Here is a 15,248-nt window from a genome sequence, read left to right on the forward strand (position 1 = left end):
GCCCTTTGTTAGTTTTTCAAATGCTCCCAGTTTTCTCCAGCCTCAGGACCTCTGCACCAGCTGTCCCCTCTTCCAGTACTGCAGGCGACTCCCCCATGACTCAGCTTCTCCTGTGGCTCAGCCAACCTCCACTCATTTTTCCTGTTTTTTGGAGTCATATATATATTACTATATATTATAATTAATGAAGTGTCTCAAAAGTTCTTGGGCCATAGCTTCCATAGCGGTTTACAATCAGACATTTAACTTCCTCCAGAAGTTTGGAGTTTGAATGAGGATTGTGTTGATCTACAGATTAATCTGGATGAATTCACAACACAAGTTTGATGTGAGGCCCTGAAGATATGGAGATAAATTAGACACAGCTCCTTCTCTGGAAGAGCTTATTTGCTTATAATCTTCCTCTTTATTTCTTTTTTTTATTGGTGCAGTGTATTTGTACATAATGGTGGTGTTTGTTGTTACATATTTGGCCAATATCCTTCCCTTCCTTTTTTTTTTTTTTTTAGCTGTCAATGGACCTTTATTTTATTTATTTATATGTGGTGCTGAGAATCAAATCTGGGGCCCCCACACATGCTAGGCAAGTGCTCTACCATTGAGCCACAACCTCCCTTCCTCTTTATTTCATTTCATGAGAAATCTAGTTGGGCTCATCTTACTGATGAGGAGGCAGAGGTTCACAGCTGATGTGGTGACTTGCCCTAGGTCCCATGGTAAGAGAGTGGCGGGGCTAAGACTTCCACCCAGCTATGTCTGACTCAAAAATTTGACTCAAGACTACCCTGACTGACATCTGTGTTCCCAGCTACTCAAGAGGCTGAGGCAGGAGGATCACAAATTAGAGGCCAGCCTGGGCAACTTAGACTCTGTCTAAAATAAATAAATAAAATGGCTGGGAATGTAGCTCAGAGGTAGGGCACCTCTGGGTTCAATCTCCAGTACTGGAAAAACAAACAAACAAACAAACAAAAAACAAAGCAAAACAAAACCCTCCCATCAATTCAGCTCCTAGGTTTAGCTTTCGGGTGTCTCTGTACACAACTGCAGGGTGCGTCTGTGTACTCAGAGTTGGAAAAGCATCTGTATTTGAAGATGGTCGTGCTGTGTGCCTGTTCCGTGGGATGGCGCCTTCTGTTGTGTGGGTGTTGGAGTCTTTGGTTATGTGTGTACATTGATGGGGGTTTTAGCAACATATTGGGGAAGGCATGTATGTGCATGGGCAGGAAGAAAACGTTGGAAAGACAAGAATGGTTTATTGCCATCTGTGTGTGTGTGTGTGTGTGTGCTTTTCCTTATGTAGGATTTTAATTTTATACTTATTGAAATAATTATTTTAAACAAAGATTTTTACCATATATAGGCCTCAATTGCTTTTTTTTTAAAGAGAGAGTGAGAGAGAATCCTTAATATTTATTTTTTTAGTTATTGGCGGATACAACATCTTTGTTTGTATGTGGTGCTGAGGATCGAACCTGGGCCGCACTCATGCCAGGCGAGCGCACTACCGCTTGAGCCACATCCCCAGCCCCGGCCTCAATTGTTTTAGTGAGGTATAACCTCAGTTTGAAGTGCCCAATTTCTTTTTCTTTTTCTTTCTTTCTTTTTTTTTTTTTTTTTTTGGTGGTGCTGGGGATTGAACCCAGGGCCTTGTGCATGTGAGGCAAGCACTCTACCAACTGAGTTATATCCCCAGCCCCATGAAACATCTCTAAATCTTGAGTGTACAACTAAAAGAACTTGGAACTTGGAACATAACATTACCTGTATAATCACTATGCAGATCATAATAGTAAATAAGGGCAGATAATTTATAAAGAATCAGACAGGATGAGCTCAAAGACCTTCAACACAAAGACATGGTAGATATTTGCCAGGTGTAGTGGTGCACACTGGTAATCCCAGCAACTCAGGAGGCTGGGGCAGGAGGATCACAAGTTCCAGACCAGCCTCTGTAATTCAGCAAGAATCTGTCTCAAAATAAAATTTAAAAAGGGCTGGGGATGTAGCTCAGTGGTAATCCCCAGTACCAAAAAAAAAAAAAAAAAAAAAAAGAATTGATAAGTGTTTGAGGCAATGGAGATGCTAATTACCCTGATTTGATCAATTCGCATTATACACACATACTAAATTCTCACTCTTACCCTGTAAGTATGTATAAATGCTAGTTTAAAAAATTCACAGTTCACCTGAAGAGCTCCCTTTCCACCTGAGTACCCCATCGAGCCCCTGTTTTGACTTTGGTCAACCTGAGTTGGTTGTACCTGTCCTTAGCATTTCGTCTTTGGATTCACATAGTGCTTCTGTTTGAGGAGGCTGGTCGCTAATATTGAACAAACTGCAGTCGGCTAAACTCCTTCTGTTCTCACTGAACCTCCAGTAGTGGCTGAATAAGGCAGCGCCTTTTCTGATTCCCATTTTACAGATGGGGAAACAGGCACAGAGAGGACCCATGACTTGTCTTGAGGTCACCCAGAGCCATCTGATTTCACAATTCTGGTCCTCATCCTTACACTGGGTCATCCTGCCTCCTTCCGGAAATCCGCAGGACAGGTGGTATTGCCATTAGGGTGCAGAGAGATCAAGAGAGCCTGGAGCTTCCACACGGGATTTATTTGCTGAGGAGTCAGTTCCTCTGAAGCCGTCATGAGTTTCACAGAGCTTGGGTCCTACCTGTGGTTTTCCACATGCCCGCTCCTCAGTCCTCTTCCTCCAACTGCTTGGATTCAGAGTGACACAGATCTGGGTTGCTGTCCCAAGTCTGCCAGTTCCTGTGTGACCTTGGACAAGCTACTTAACCTCTGTGAACATCTTTCCTCAACTGGCAAATGAGAGGATGACTGAGATGACTTCTAAAGACATTTCGTCTCCTCTCTCAAGTACCAGACTCCTGCTTCACCATCTTTTCTAAAAAACTACTTTAAAAAGAATACTGTGTAAAATTCAGAGAGACCTGGCATGGAATCCAATTTCCCCCGCAACTGGTTGTGTGAACTTGGGCAAATTCCTTGACCTCTCTGAGTTTCCACTTTCTTGTCTGTAGAATGGGGATCCTGATACTTAACCCATGGAGCTGAGAGGAGGCTTCAATGAAATCATGATGTGCACGAAACACTTAGAGCCTGCCGTCTCGTATGTGCTAGATGAAGTGGGGACGCTTAGGATTATTAGCAATTGTTATTCACTGACAGCTTGCTCTGTGCCAGACATTGTGTCAAGTGTCCTAAGATGGACTAACTCATTTAGTCCTCACACTGATGCCTCGAAGTAGCTTCACTTAGTGAACGAGGAAATAGAGGCACAGAGAGAATAAGTAACTTGCTGATGGTCACACAGGGCTGGGCCATGAACCAGGCTGTCAGGACATAGAGCCCGCCCCCTCACCCACCAGGCTGTCCTGCCTTGGATCCTACTACACTCTGGGAGAATTTCCCCTTCCCTTGCCCAAGCCCAGAGAGAATTCCAATGGGGACATTAAAGGGGGCAATAGCAGATTCCAGCGGGGTAAAATCCAGGGGGGAGAAAAAAGGTTCTGACCCTGTGTGAGGTTGACAGCCCTTAACTTGGGCCACCCCAATTGCTTCCTGTCCCCACACCTGACATCTCTACCCATTGCAAAGCTACCGTAATGAAAGCAGGACCAGTCTATGCGGATGCGGATGCAGAGGGGGCTAATTAGATGAGGCAGCCCGGCAGGATTTTCTGTGGATGTGCAAACTCACGGGGTAAATGATGGGGGTTCTACCTGAGTGGCTCTGCTGCAGGCTGTGCTTTCCCATGTCCATCTGTCTGTCTGTATTTATGAAGTGGCAATGATTGGGTGCACATCCGGCTCTGCCACCCGCTGATGAGGTCACCGTGGGCAAATGACTTGCCCTCTGAGCATCTGTTTCTTTATGCCTATAAAAGGGGGCTCCTGCTGCTGCTGGGATCCGCGTGATCATCTTGCAGAGTGCTTCAGATGGCATATTGTGGGACAGCCACCGGTGCAGACAGCTCAGATCCAGGTGGGCTTTTGTGTATTTATGCACGATATTCATTTTCTGTACACCCTGTGGGAGAGGCTACACAGGGCTGGGGGTCGAGCTCTCTGTGATTCCAGGGAGCGGGCTGTGCCCACGTGAGAGCATCAGGACGTGCAGATGCACCCACACTCTGCCTGTGTTCCGGACCCCTGTTACTGCTCGAACCAGCTCCAGGCCTTAGGACGAGCCGCCGAAGCTCACACATGCCTCCGCGTCTTGTCTATACAATGGGTGGCATTCCTACCTCAAAGGCAGCCAAGAGGACGAACCCTCAATGGGAAGTTCCACGCCAATGCCCCCGCCATGTGGAGTGACCGTGTCAGGCGTTCTGAGAGAGAGGGCAGCACTTAGTCTCCTGGGGTCCCAAGCACCAGGGCCTCCCCTGGGTTGCTGAGCTCACTTTGGTGTACTGGGGACCCAGCCTCCCGAGTCAGAAGAGCCCGAAGTTCACTTTTTCCAGAGGGACATCCAAGGCCCAGAGACAGATGAGGTCTTGCCTCAGGACACCAGCACCCTGGGTGCAGGGATGAGGTGGATTGGCAGTCCTGGTTGGAGGGTCAGAGACCGCAGCCCTCACTGCTCTGCCCTTGTGCCTCCCCCAGCACTCAGCGGTCAGTCAGTGGCCGGCCAGGCTGGGGACTCCGAAGCAGTGGTAAGGTGTGGGCTTTGGCAATGTGTGCTGTCTGGGCCACGGAGGTGGGGACTTGGCGGCTGCCTGGGGCAGGAATTCCATGTGTCTGGGGAAGACCTGGCTTGAGTTGCCGGGTCCCATCCCCCAGCCCTGTGCAGCCAGCTGGGCTAGGCTGGGCCTGCCACCTCCAGACTGGATTTAGCCTGGGGCTTCTCAGAGGTCGCTAGAAGAAGAGGCGGAGGGTGGCAGATACTTCTACCCTCATTTTTTGATACACCACTGTTACAAAAGAAACGTTTGTTATCTATGGAGGATTCAAGCCATCAAAAGGAGCCGGGCACAGTGGTGCCCACCTATAATCCTAGTGGCTCTAGAGGCTGAGAGAGGAGGATCACGAGTTCAAAGCCAACTTCAGCAACAGCAGGGTGCTAAACAACTCAGTGAGCCCCTGTCTTTAAATAAAATACAAAATAGGGCTGGGGATATGGCTCAGTGGTTGAGTGCCCCAGAGTTCAATCCTGGTACCAAAAAAAAAAAACAACCCAAGTAATCAAAGAGGAGAATATAAGCTCTTGCTCGTCCAGAATAGCTGAGATTTAACCACACACTCATATGTGTGTGCACACATCTGTACACTCAGGTGTGCACCAGGGCACACACGTGTGACTCACATGTGCGTGTAAGTGTATTTGCACACACGTAATGCCCAAGTGCAGAGCCACACAGGTACACAGAAATACACCCACAGAGCTCCACACCGTGTACTTGCCACTGTTCTGACTTCATGGATGTTAATTCATTTAATCTTACAACCATGGATGGGGCAGGCAGCACCACTTCTTCCACATGGTGGATGAGGAACAAGATGGCCAAGGAGCCATTGCTTCAGGACACCCAGTCAGTGTGAGGAATAGAAGGGACCTGAACCCAGGCCCGTGTCCTGCTGCACGGTGCTGCGTTTGAGTGGCTTCACGGCGAATATCCTCCTAAGTCTTTTGCCTAATGCATCTCTATCTGGTTTGGCCACAAAAAAAAAAAAAAAAAAAAAAAAAAAATGGCGTTCTTTCAACATCCTGGGTCTGTGGCAGAGCTGCTGACTTGACTTTGGGCTCCTTCCTTCACCTGTTAGTGCTGGTCTCTTCATCTGACCATTGAGGGTGTAGCTCCTGCCTCTGAGGGTTGGCCCAGATTGTGCGTAAAGCTCTCAGCCCTGGGCCTGGCACAGAGTAGGTGCTCATTAGCCAGGGCCGTCTTCAATGCCTACTCTGAGGCTGGAAGTCTTGGTAGGGAGAACGGTCAGAAAACACTGTCCTGAGGTGAGGAGGCCTTAATGCGACAGGTCTGGGAGGCAGAGAGAAGCCCGGGAGGCCAGCCTGGGGTCTCTCCAGGAGAAGGGTGTGTCCTCCTGGATTCCTGCCTTCAGCACATCCCCGTTCTGCGCGCAGCTCAGACGCAGCCCTGACACTCTGGGTGGAAGCAGAACAGCGGGATGGGGAGGACTGGAGAGAAGGCCCATGGATCAGCGGGCGGGGCCTCCCTGTCCAGTCTGGCTGGGCTGGAAGGGAGGGGGCTGTGGGGCCTGGGACGTCAGATGCTATCAACTCCTGGGGGATGTTAAAGTCTCCGCACAGCCAGGCAGGCCAGGTGTCTGAAGAGGTCCCCTGGGAACCCCCTGTCCTGGGTATGCACCCCTGGGAGCCGCTGCCTGGTCCCCAAGCTTCTCTGCTTCTCTATACTCTTTCCTTCTCTGTGTTCTCTATGCCATCTCCACCCCCCTCTTAATTCAAAGCTGCAGCACCCCAGGAGCAAGAGGGCCCTGCAGTGTGGTTGGGAGAGGTTGGCGCTGCCTCTGTGGGCATCTGCTGGGCCTTAGAGAGGGCTGGAGAAGAGGATGTCTGGCTGTCTGTCCCCTGGGTGGGCAGAACAGGGCCTGGCTTTGGCGTGGTGGCTCGTCCCACCCCTGGGGGCTTGGTCTGTGTTAGCCACTGTCTGGGCATTCCTTCTCCTCACCCAACCCTCTCAGTCCACTGGGGTGGGGTGGAAGCAGCACTGGGCATCTGCACCAGAACTGGGTCAGGACATCTTTGCCAAGTTCCCAGGGAGCAGCCTCCGGGCTGGCAATGCCCGTGGAGGACCTCAGGGCGTGCTGCTCTCCTGCCTGCCCCTTCTAGGCAGCTGGCTCTGACTGTACCATAGCCCCCAGCCAGCTATGCCCCTGCTGCCCAGCGCTGTGGGCCTGGCAGGCCTGCTCCTCTGGGCAGGCCAGACAGCGGATGCCTCAATGGTGCCCAATGCCACCTTACCCCTGGGCCGACCTGAGGGCATGGCTGTGCAATCCCTGAGTGGCCTTGGGGTGCCCCGGTACCGCCGGAAGCGCCATCTCTCTGCCCGGGACATGAGTGCCTTATTGGATTATCACAACCACATCCGGGCCAGCGTGCACCCACCTGCCGCCAACATGGAGTACATGGTGAGTCCCTGTGCCTGACCCAGCACCCCTTCCAGCAAACACCAGCTTGCTCCTTGTGACCTGGAGTGACTGCCTTGGAAGGGCTAGCCAGTCTGGACCCACTAGCCAGTATCTGGGTGTCCTGTACAATGGGCAGGAATTAGTTTGCCCATTTTACAGATGAAGAAACTGAGGCAATTGCCCATATCTTCCAGTGAATCTGGGGACAAGAATGCTATGTACAGAGCACCTTTGTGCACTAGGCACTGGGGGTGACCCTCTTCCATCAAGAGGATATCTTGTCTCCGCTTTCCAAATTTTAAAATTGAGACTCTGAGAATTAATTTGCCCAAGGTCACCCAGCCAGGATTCTAAGCCAGCTGTGCCTACTGCTAAGGTTTCAGTCTTAACCACCTCAATAGCCTAAGAATCATAACTCACACCAGGATCCTATAGGAGGTGGGTGGCCAGAGCTTCCAATACTATTGTCTCTTGGCCCGAGGGTTTGCCTGACATACCCAGATCACTGTTCCCAGAAAGCCCAAAGAGACAGGGTTTGGAGCGGTGGGGACAGGCACCTGGGGATCTCAGACTGAGGAAAGCCAGTCACTGGTTAGCGGAGGAGACTGGGATATCATTTTTCCCAAGAGGCAGGGCTGATGTCTCTCACCCCAGCCCTCCAGAAGTCAGACCCCCCGGAGTGGAGGACAATTTGCTCCTTGTCACAACTCCTCCCTACCACCACTGTCCCAAACTGAGCTGGAGATAGAGGACTCCCAGCCCACAGGGATTTCTTTAGGGAAAGAGATGCCAGTCCACCTCTCAGCCTACAGGTGAGCAGCTTGCCCCTCCATTTCTATACCAGCTCTGCTGGGAGTTGGCCTCATGCTGAGAGCTCAGGAGGGACCAGGCTCCTTCCCCTGTGGTGCATTCATTTGAGGAGGGTTAGAGAAAAAAAAAATCAACAAGACACATATATATATATATGAGTGGGCATCACTTAGCCGCCTGGGGTCACTGATATATATCACCTCCTGGTGATATATATATATATATATATATCAGTTACCAGGAGGTGATTGTTGGAAAGGGGTGGGGATAGGAGCCCGGAAACAGCAGCTCCAGCAAGGAGGGAGGGAGTCCTTATTTGTTCATTGAATCATTCATTTATTAACACAGGGACGGACACATAGAAAGCCCTCCTCTTTTCAAACAAATGACACATTTATTGAGCAGCAGTGATGTATGTGACACTCACCCCAACTGGTGTTTAATTATTGCATGTGGTGCGGAACTGAGAAGTCCAGATTATCTCCCCAAGGACCTCAGGGAGGGTCAGCGAGTATCTTTAGTGTTTTCCTTCAACTCACCTCTTTCCTCTGTTTTCCCTACAAGATGGGAAGTGAGACAAACCCCACAGGAGCTCTTTCCTGCACAGCCCCCAAGAAAGTCTGGTCTGGCTCCACATTCTCTTACACACCAGGATCAAAATGACTCATGCGTTGTTTGATGTCTCATTTCCTTGCTACACTGTGAGTCCTCAGTGCCCAGAAATATTGTTCAATATTTGCTGAGTGAACAAATAAGATCCCAGAGAATCCCAAGGACTCAGAGTTGGAAGGGAACTAGCATTTTATTTTATTTACTCATTCATTCTTTTGTTGATTTTTTTCTTTGTGGTGCTGGGGATGGAACTCAGGGCCACATACATGTTAGGCTGGTGCTCTACCACTAAGTTATACTCCCAGCCTGGGAACCATGTTTTTTTAAGTGAAACATTTCCTGGCAGTAAAACTTGGGGAATTAATAAGTTGGAAAATTATAAAGCTGTTCAGAAGGATGAGGAAAGTATTTGATAGGCACTGATGTGGAATCCTCGCAAAAATAAACAGGCCTGACGGCGCACGCCTGTAATCCCAGCGGCTTGGATGCTGAGACAGGAGGATCATGAGTTCAAAACCAGTCTCAGCAAAAAGTGAGGGGCTAAGCAACTCAGTGAGACTCTAGATAAAATACAAAATAGGGCTGGGGATGTGACTCAGTGGTCAAGTGCCCTAGTTCAATCCTGGTGCAAAAAAAAAAAAAATCACAAAGATAACCTATCTTGTCAAGTGAAGAGGGTGAGGTGCCAAAGAGTCTAGCAGGCTGCCATTTGTCAAAAAAAAAAAAGAAAGAAAAAGAAAAAAAAATACACACACACACACACACACACTGGTAGGGAGGAGGGGGACTGGGAATTCTTTGCTTAGTCATAAAAAAATAAAAATATAATCAATATGAGATGCCATATCCATTTAATTTTATTCCTCCTTATATAAATTTAAAAAAAATTTAAAAAATAACTGTTTTGCTATTTATTATTGTTATTTGCTAGGAATTGGACTTAGGGCCTCCCACAAGCTGGGCAAGTGCTCTACCACCAAGCTGCAGCCCCATGTGTGTATGTGTGTATGTATCTATAAATATATGTATGTATATATATGTGTGGTATTCATGTATATATGTATGTATTATATATGTATTATATATGTATATATACACACATCTGTGCAGGTATAGAACATTTCTGGAAGCAGACACAGAAACAGTGATTGCCTCTGGGGGTCGGGTGTAGGTGGCTTCAGGGGCAGTGACAGGAAGGATGAGAGGCTCTTCAATTTTCCTCCTTTCAATATCTTATCTACTGATTTGTGCATGTTTCAGTTTTTTTTTTTTTTTTTTTTTTGTGGTGCTGGGGATTGAACCCAGGTCCTTGTGCATGCTGGGCAAGCACTCTGCCAGCTGAGCTATATCCCCAGCCCTGTTTTCACATATTAAAAAACGCTTTTGAGGTAAGCATAATTGTTTCTTTTTTGCATGCCTTGAACCTGGGCCTCATGCATGCTAGTCAAATGCTGTACCATCAAGCCACATCCCTAGCCCTGAACTAAAATTTTTATGTTAACATAAATATGTTTAGAAAATAGAATACGTGCCAGACATTGTGGTGCACACCTGTCGTCCCAGTGACTTGGGAGCCCGAGACAAGGGGATCACAAATTTGGGAGCAGCCTCAGCAACTTGATGAGACCCTGCTTCAAAAAATAAATATATAACACCCTGGGTTCAATCCCCAGTATTACATTTTAAAGAAAGGAAAGGAGGAAAAAATAGAATGATTATGCCTTTAAAATCGGCCATCTTCCCTTCACCTTGGGCTCAGCCCCCTCGTGGGACCACCGAATGCCTAGACCAATAACCTCGACCACACTCAGAGTCAAAGGCCTCAAGCATCAGGCCCAGTGAAGGGAAAAGGGCATGGGCCTGGGTGTGGACCTCCGTGGTGGACTCGGGGTTGACTTTGAGGCTTTCTTTTTCTAATCCGCCCAGTGGGTTTGTCGCCGAGTCCCAGGAGGTGGGGAGCAAGACACTGGGCGCGTTCCCGGGGTGGGTGGGAAGAGCTCATGGCCTTTCTCTCTCCAGGTATGGGATGAGCGACTGGCCAGTTCTGCCAAGGCCTGGGCCACCCAGTGCACCTGGGCCCATGGGCCCTCACCGCTGATGCGCTATGTGGGCCAGAACCTCTCCATCGGTTCTGGCCGGTGAGTCAGTCTCATCCATCCCTCCCTCCCTCCCTCCCTCCCTCCCTTGGACGCACTGAGCGCCGGCCCTGTCCCAGGTGCTGGACTACGTTGACAGGAGACAGTCTCCTGCCCACAGGGAGCCAGCCTTCTACTTAGGACAGACAAAGGGGTGAACAAATAATCACTTAGATCGTTTCCGAGAGTTGGGGGATGAGAGCCCTGGCAGGGGGCACCCCAAGTCCACAGGTGCCCCCAAGAGTCTGAGAAAGACAGACCCACTCCTCCAGCCTGACTTGCCTCCCCCATTCCGTCTCTTGAGTGTGAGTCTGGGGAGTGAGTTCTGATCTGTGCAGCCTGGGGAAGGTTATTTCCGTGTCCCAACCTCAGTGTGCTGTCTGCAAACCAAGGTGTTGGCCGGGCTTGGCTCTTTCCTGACTTGCAGATTTCACAGGCCAGTAAAATGTCAAAGACATTTACGAGAGGGTCACACCATTGTCATGTTCTTACTTTGCCCAATATGAACGTTAGAAAAACAATGCGGCCCCATACCTACCAATTGGCCATGACCCCAGCAGAGAGAGCAAGACAGATTCAGGGCTGCCCTTCACTGGAGCCCAGCGGGCTCCCGGGCCCTTTCCCAAGTCATCCACTTGCTGGGCCAACCCCAGGCTTTAGGGGCCAAGAATGCTGTGTGGTCTGTCCCAAGGTCATGTCCCCTCTCCCTGCCACTAAATTTCCTGCCAGACTCCACCCTTGCCCATGGTCATCACATGAGGAAACGGAGTCAGGGGTAAAGATGAACCATTGTGAATTACCACTGCAGGGTTTCTTGGGTTGACTCACCAGGTCTGCCTTCTCCCCATCTCACAGTTCAGAGGCCTCACAGATGATCCAACAAGCCTTTCCTTCCCTTAAAATTCAAGTGCCTCTGTCTGAGATGCCTTTTGCATGACCATGACAAGTTCAAGCTCTTTACTGAGCACTTACTATGTGCCAGCTACAGGGAAGGGCTCGACACAGTCTAACCCCACTGTCCTTCAGAACACACCTGGGAGGTAAGTGTTCCTGTCCTCATTCCCATTTTAGAGAGGAGGAATCCAGGAAGAGAAGCAAAGTGACTCACCCAAGGTCACCAAGCAAGTCCTAGGCAGTTGGCGGTACAGTGAATTTTCCATCCTTCCCCGCAGCTTCCTCCATGTTCTTGGCCTCCCCAGGTACCGCTCGGTGGTGGATCTCGTGAAGTCTTGGTCGGAGGAGAAGCAGCATTTCTTGTTTCCATCCCCAAAGTACTGTACCCCGCATTGCCCCTGGCACTGCAGTGGCCCTGTCTGCTCCCACTACACTCAGGTACCCTCCTTCGGGGCTCAGGGCAGACACAGAACAAGCCCTGGTACCTAGAGGGAGAAGGATGGGTGGAACAGAAATGAGAATTCAAGCAGGGACCTTTGGAGATTCTGGAAAGTTTTGTGCATGTTGCATTGAGGTGAACCTTGTTTTATTCTGAGTGTCTTGGGAATTTTCCATTTTCTTTTTTTTTTTTTTTTTTTTTAGTTTTTCGGTGGACACAACATCTTTATTTTATTTTTATATGGTGCTGAGGATTGAACCCAGCGCCCCACGCATGCCAGGCAAGCGCGCTACTGCTTGAGCCACATCCCCACCCCGAATTTTCCATTTTCTAAGATTCTCACTATATCTCTTTTTTTCCCCCCTTGGTTCTAGAAATCAAATCAAGGTTCTGTGTCTGCTAAGCAAGTGCTCTAACACTGAGCTACATCTCCAGCCCTTTTTGTTTTTTGAAACGGCCCCATTAAGTTGCCGAGGCTAACCTCAAACTTGTGATCCTCCTGCCTCAGCCTCCTGAGTCTCTGGGATTGCAGTTGTGTGCCATCACGCTCTGCTTTGTGCCTACTATCTTCAAAAAAGGGAAATGTCCCCAGATATTCCAAATACTATGGGACATTTTGAGGGATAATATTGAATACTGTGACACTAGGCAGAACGATACAATGCTATATTTGTTGTAATAGAATAGAAGCTTCCCACCATGTGACAGTTGGCTTCTTTCAGCTCCGTCTGCCTCTCTGTGACTCATTTGGAGTTAAATTCAAAACCTAACTTTGAGACCTTCTACAACATGACACCTAACCCAAATGTCCTTTCTAACTTCCTACGACACACTATTACTTCCACTTTACTAATGAAGAAATTAAGGTACACAGAGATAAAGAGATTTAGTCAAAATCACACAGCAGGCAATATGGGGATACTAATCCAAGTGTATTTGATTCCAAAGTTTGTCTTGAACCTCTAACAAACACAATTATTTTCAAAGGTTGGTCACTAGGAGAAAATAAATAAATAAAATTAATAGAACAACGTAAAAAACATTAGCTTATATTGCACATTGGTTCAAAACCTTTCGTTCCACTTGTGTATATGTGTGCATAACAATATGAAATTTATTCCTTATGGTTGGGTATGGTAAAACAATATTTTGAGAAACATTATATTATAGTCTCAATGCCTCTAGCCCCCCACCCTGCCTCTACCTTGGGACACGTGGGCATCTCCCCAAGAAGACCTTACCTAATGCACCCACTGGACCCAATCCCAGGGGCCATGCACCCAAGGAACCTGGGCCCCACCCAGTCCCTCTCAGCACCCCTTGTCTTTGTGCCTCCTCAGATGGTGTGGGCATCCTCCAGTCGGCTGGGCTGTGCCATCCATACCTGTGCCAGCATCAGTGTCTGGGGCAGCACTTGGCATCAGGCGGTGTACCTGGTCTGCAACTACGCCATTAAGTAAGTGCCCGCGCCAAGAGGGGGCTCCGGAACAGGAGGGGTCCTAAGAATTCAATGATGAGAAAGATATGCACAGTATCCCTTCCTCTTTTCTACATACCCCATACAAGTTTGGTATTTCAGAGAGGCCATTAATAATCCTTTTTCTTGCTGAGCGCCTTGGCGCATGTCTGTAATCCCAGCGGCTCAGGAGGCTGAGGCAGGAGGATCGAGAGTTCAAAGCCAGCCTCAGCAATGGCGAGGTGCTAAGTAACTCAGTGAGACCCTGTCTCTAAATAAAATACAAAATAGGGCTAAGAATGTGGCTCTGTGGTTGAGTGCCCCTGAGTTCGATCATTGGTACCTTTCCCCCAAAAAATTGTAATAATCCTTTTTCTTCACCCAAGTTTCAAAATCCCTTGGGAGAGGCAGAGACCCCCTCCTCCCCATGCTCCAGTTACACGCAAGGGCTAATTATGTAGCCACATCTGCACAGTGTTCTTAAATCACAAGGTTATCTCACATAATTTTTACAGGCACTATTTCGTTTATTTAGTTTATGCAGAGGATAAAGTCAAGTTTCAAGAAATGAGGTGGTTCAGCCTGTCACCAAGACCAAAAGCCAGGACCAGATCTGCTTCCTCCAGGGGAAATGGGGGAGTAAGAAGATCAGTGCTTGCAGGGACTCTCCTTTGCCAGGCCCGATACCCTGACCTGTATGTGTTACCTTGTCCCCGATGCCAATCCAGTAATGAGGACATGGTTTTAAGAAAAAGGAAAAAGAAGGTTTACTGCTTTGCTAGCCTTTGCAAAGAGGAGAAGCACAGAGGAGTCCTGCCCCAAAGACAATGATTTTGCCCATCTACGGGAATAGGGGGCTTTTATAGAGGTCATTCAGAGAAAATGAGATTAGGGAGGAGAGATCAGGAAGGAGAAGGTCAGGGAAAAACAGATCAAGGAGGAAAAGGTCAGGGAGAAGAAGGCTGGGAAAAAGAAAATGGTGAGTTTCAAAGCCACAAGGGGTGTAGTCAGCACCAAATGAGCACCTGTCACACATGCACACAGCCCTCCATCTGATCCTCGCTGCACCCCCACCCAAGAGGGAAGGGCCTTCTGGTGGCTTTGCAGATGAAGAAACCATGGCTTACACAGAGACTTGCCCAGGGTTAGAGAGCCCTAGTGGCTGGGCTGAGGTTCTGAAGTCTGTGAGAAGCTTGCTTACTTAAAGCTCCTGTCTCCTAACCCTTCTTCCCTGGGACATTTTCTCTTCCAGGGGCAACTGGATTGGTGAGGCTCCATACAAGATGGGGAAGCCATGCTCCGCCTGTCCCCCCAGTTACCAGGGCAGCTGCAATAGCAACATGTGCTTCTCTGGGCTCAAATCCAACAGGCTCCTGTGGACCTGAACTCTCCTGGGGCTCTGGGGCACCAGCTGGGCCCCATCCTCCAAGGGTTGCCCCCAAAGACAGTGTGGAGGAACAATTATTTAAAAATGTTTTTGCTAGTGCATTATAATTACACAGCGGCATTCACTGTGACATATTCAGACATGCACATATCACAACTTGATCAATTTCATTCTCCAGTTCCTCCCTCCCCAACCCCCTTGCTCAACTCTACTGGTTTCCATTAAATTTTTAAAATTGGTGCTTTATTTTTATACCTAAAAGTGAGATTTGTTGGGATATATTCATACATGCGCAAGGAATCAAAAAAAAAAAAAAAAAAAAAAAAGGACAGGGACAGGAATTGGGTTCCCCCCGGTGAACTGGCTTTTCCCTCCTGGATTCTCTTTGC

At 48.6% G+C, this 15,248-nt stretch overlaps 1 protein-coding gene and 1 non-coding gene across 2 annotated transcripts; one reads left to right on the plus strand and one right to left on the minus strand.

Moving 5' to 3' along the window:
• Positions 1 to 1,621: 1,621 nt before the first annotated feature.
• On the minus strand, positions 1,622 to 1,694 carry Trnav-cac (transfer RNA valine (anticodon CAC)). The gene has a single exon. It is a non-coding gene; the product is annotated as a tRNA-Val (tRNA).
• Positions 1,695 to 6,865: 5,171 nt separating this feature from the next.
• R3hdml (R3H domain containing like) lies at positions 6,866 to 14,857 on the plus strand. Its single transcript, XM_076849483.1, has 5 exons — positions 6,866 to 7,126; positions 10,568 to 10,686; positions 11,883 to 12,015; positions 13,357 to 13,472; positions 14,725 to 14,857. The coding sequence occupies exons 1-5, from the start codon at positions 6,866 to 6,868 to the stop codon at positions 14,855 to 14,857; spliced, it is 762 nt and encodes a 253-aa protein (XP_076705598.1).
• Positions 14,858 to 15,248: the final 391 nt, after the last annotated feature.

The sequence above is a fragment of the Callospermophilus lateralis genome, chromosome 3, assembly GCF_048772815.1.
Source record: "Callospermophilus lateralis isolate mCalLat2 chromosome 3, mCalLat2.hap1, whole genome shotgun sequence".
Classification (NCBI taxonomy): domain Eukaryota; kingdom Metazoa; phylum Chordata; class Mammalia; order Rodentia; family Sciuridae; genus Callospermophilus; species Callospermophilus lateralis.

Bases quoted from the DNA above. Each gene is read 5' to 3' on its own strand.
- R3hdml (XM_076849483.1), top strand. From the start codon at position 6,866: ATGCCCCTGCTGCCCAGCGCTGTGGGCCTGGCAGGCCTGCTCCTCTGG. The intron at 7,127-10,567 runs GTGAGTCCCTGT...TTCTCTCTCCAG, and splicing joins CCGCCAACATGGAGTACATG to GTATGGGATGAGCGACTGGC. The intron at 12,016-13,356 runs GTACCCTCCTTC...GTGCCTCCTCAG, and splicing joins TCTGCTCCCACTACACTCAG to ATGGTGTGGGCATCCTCCAG.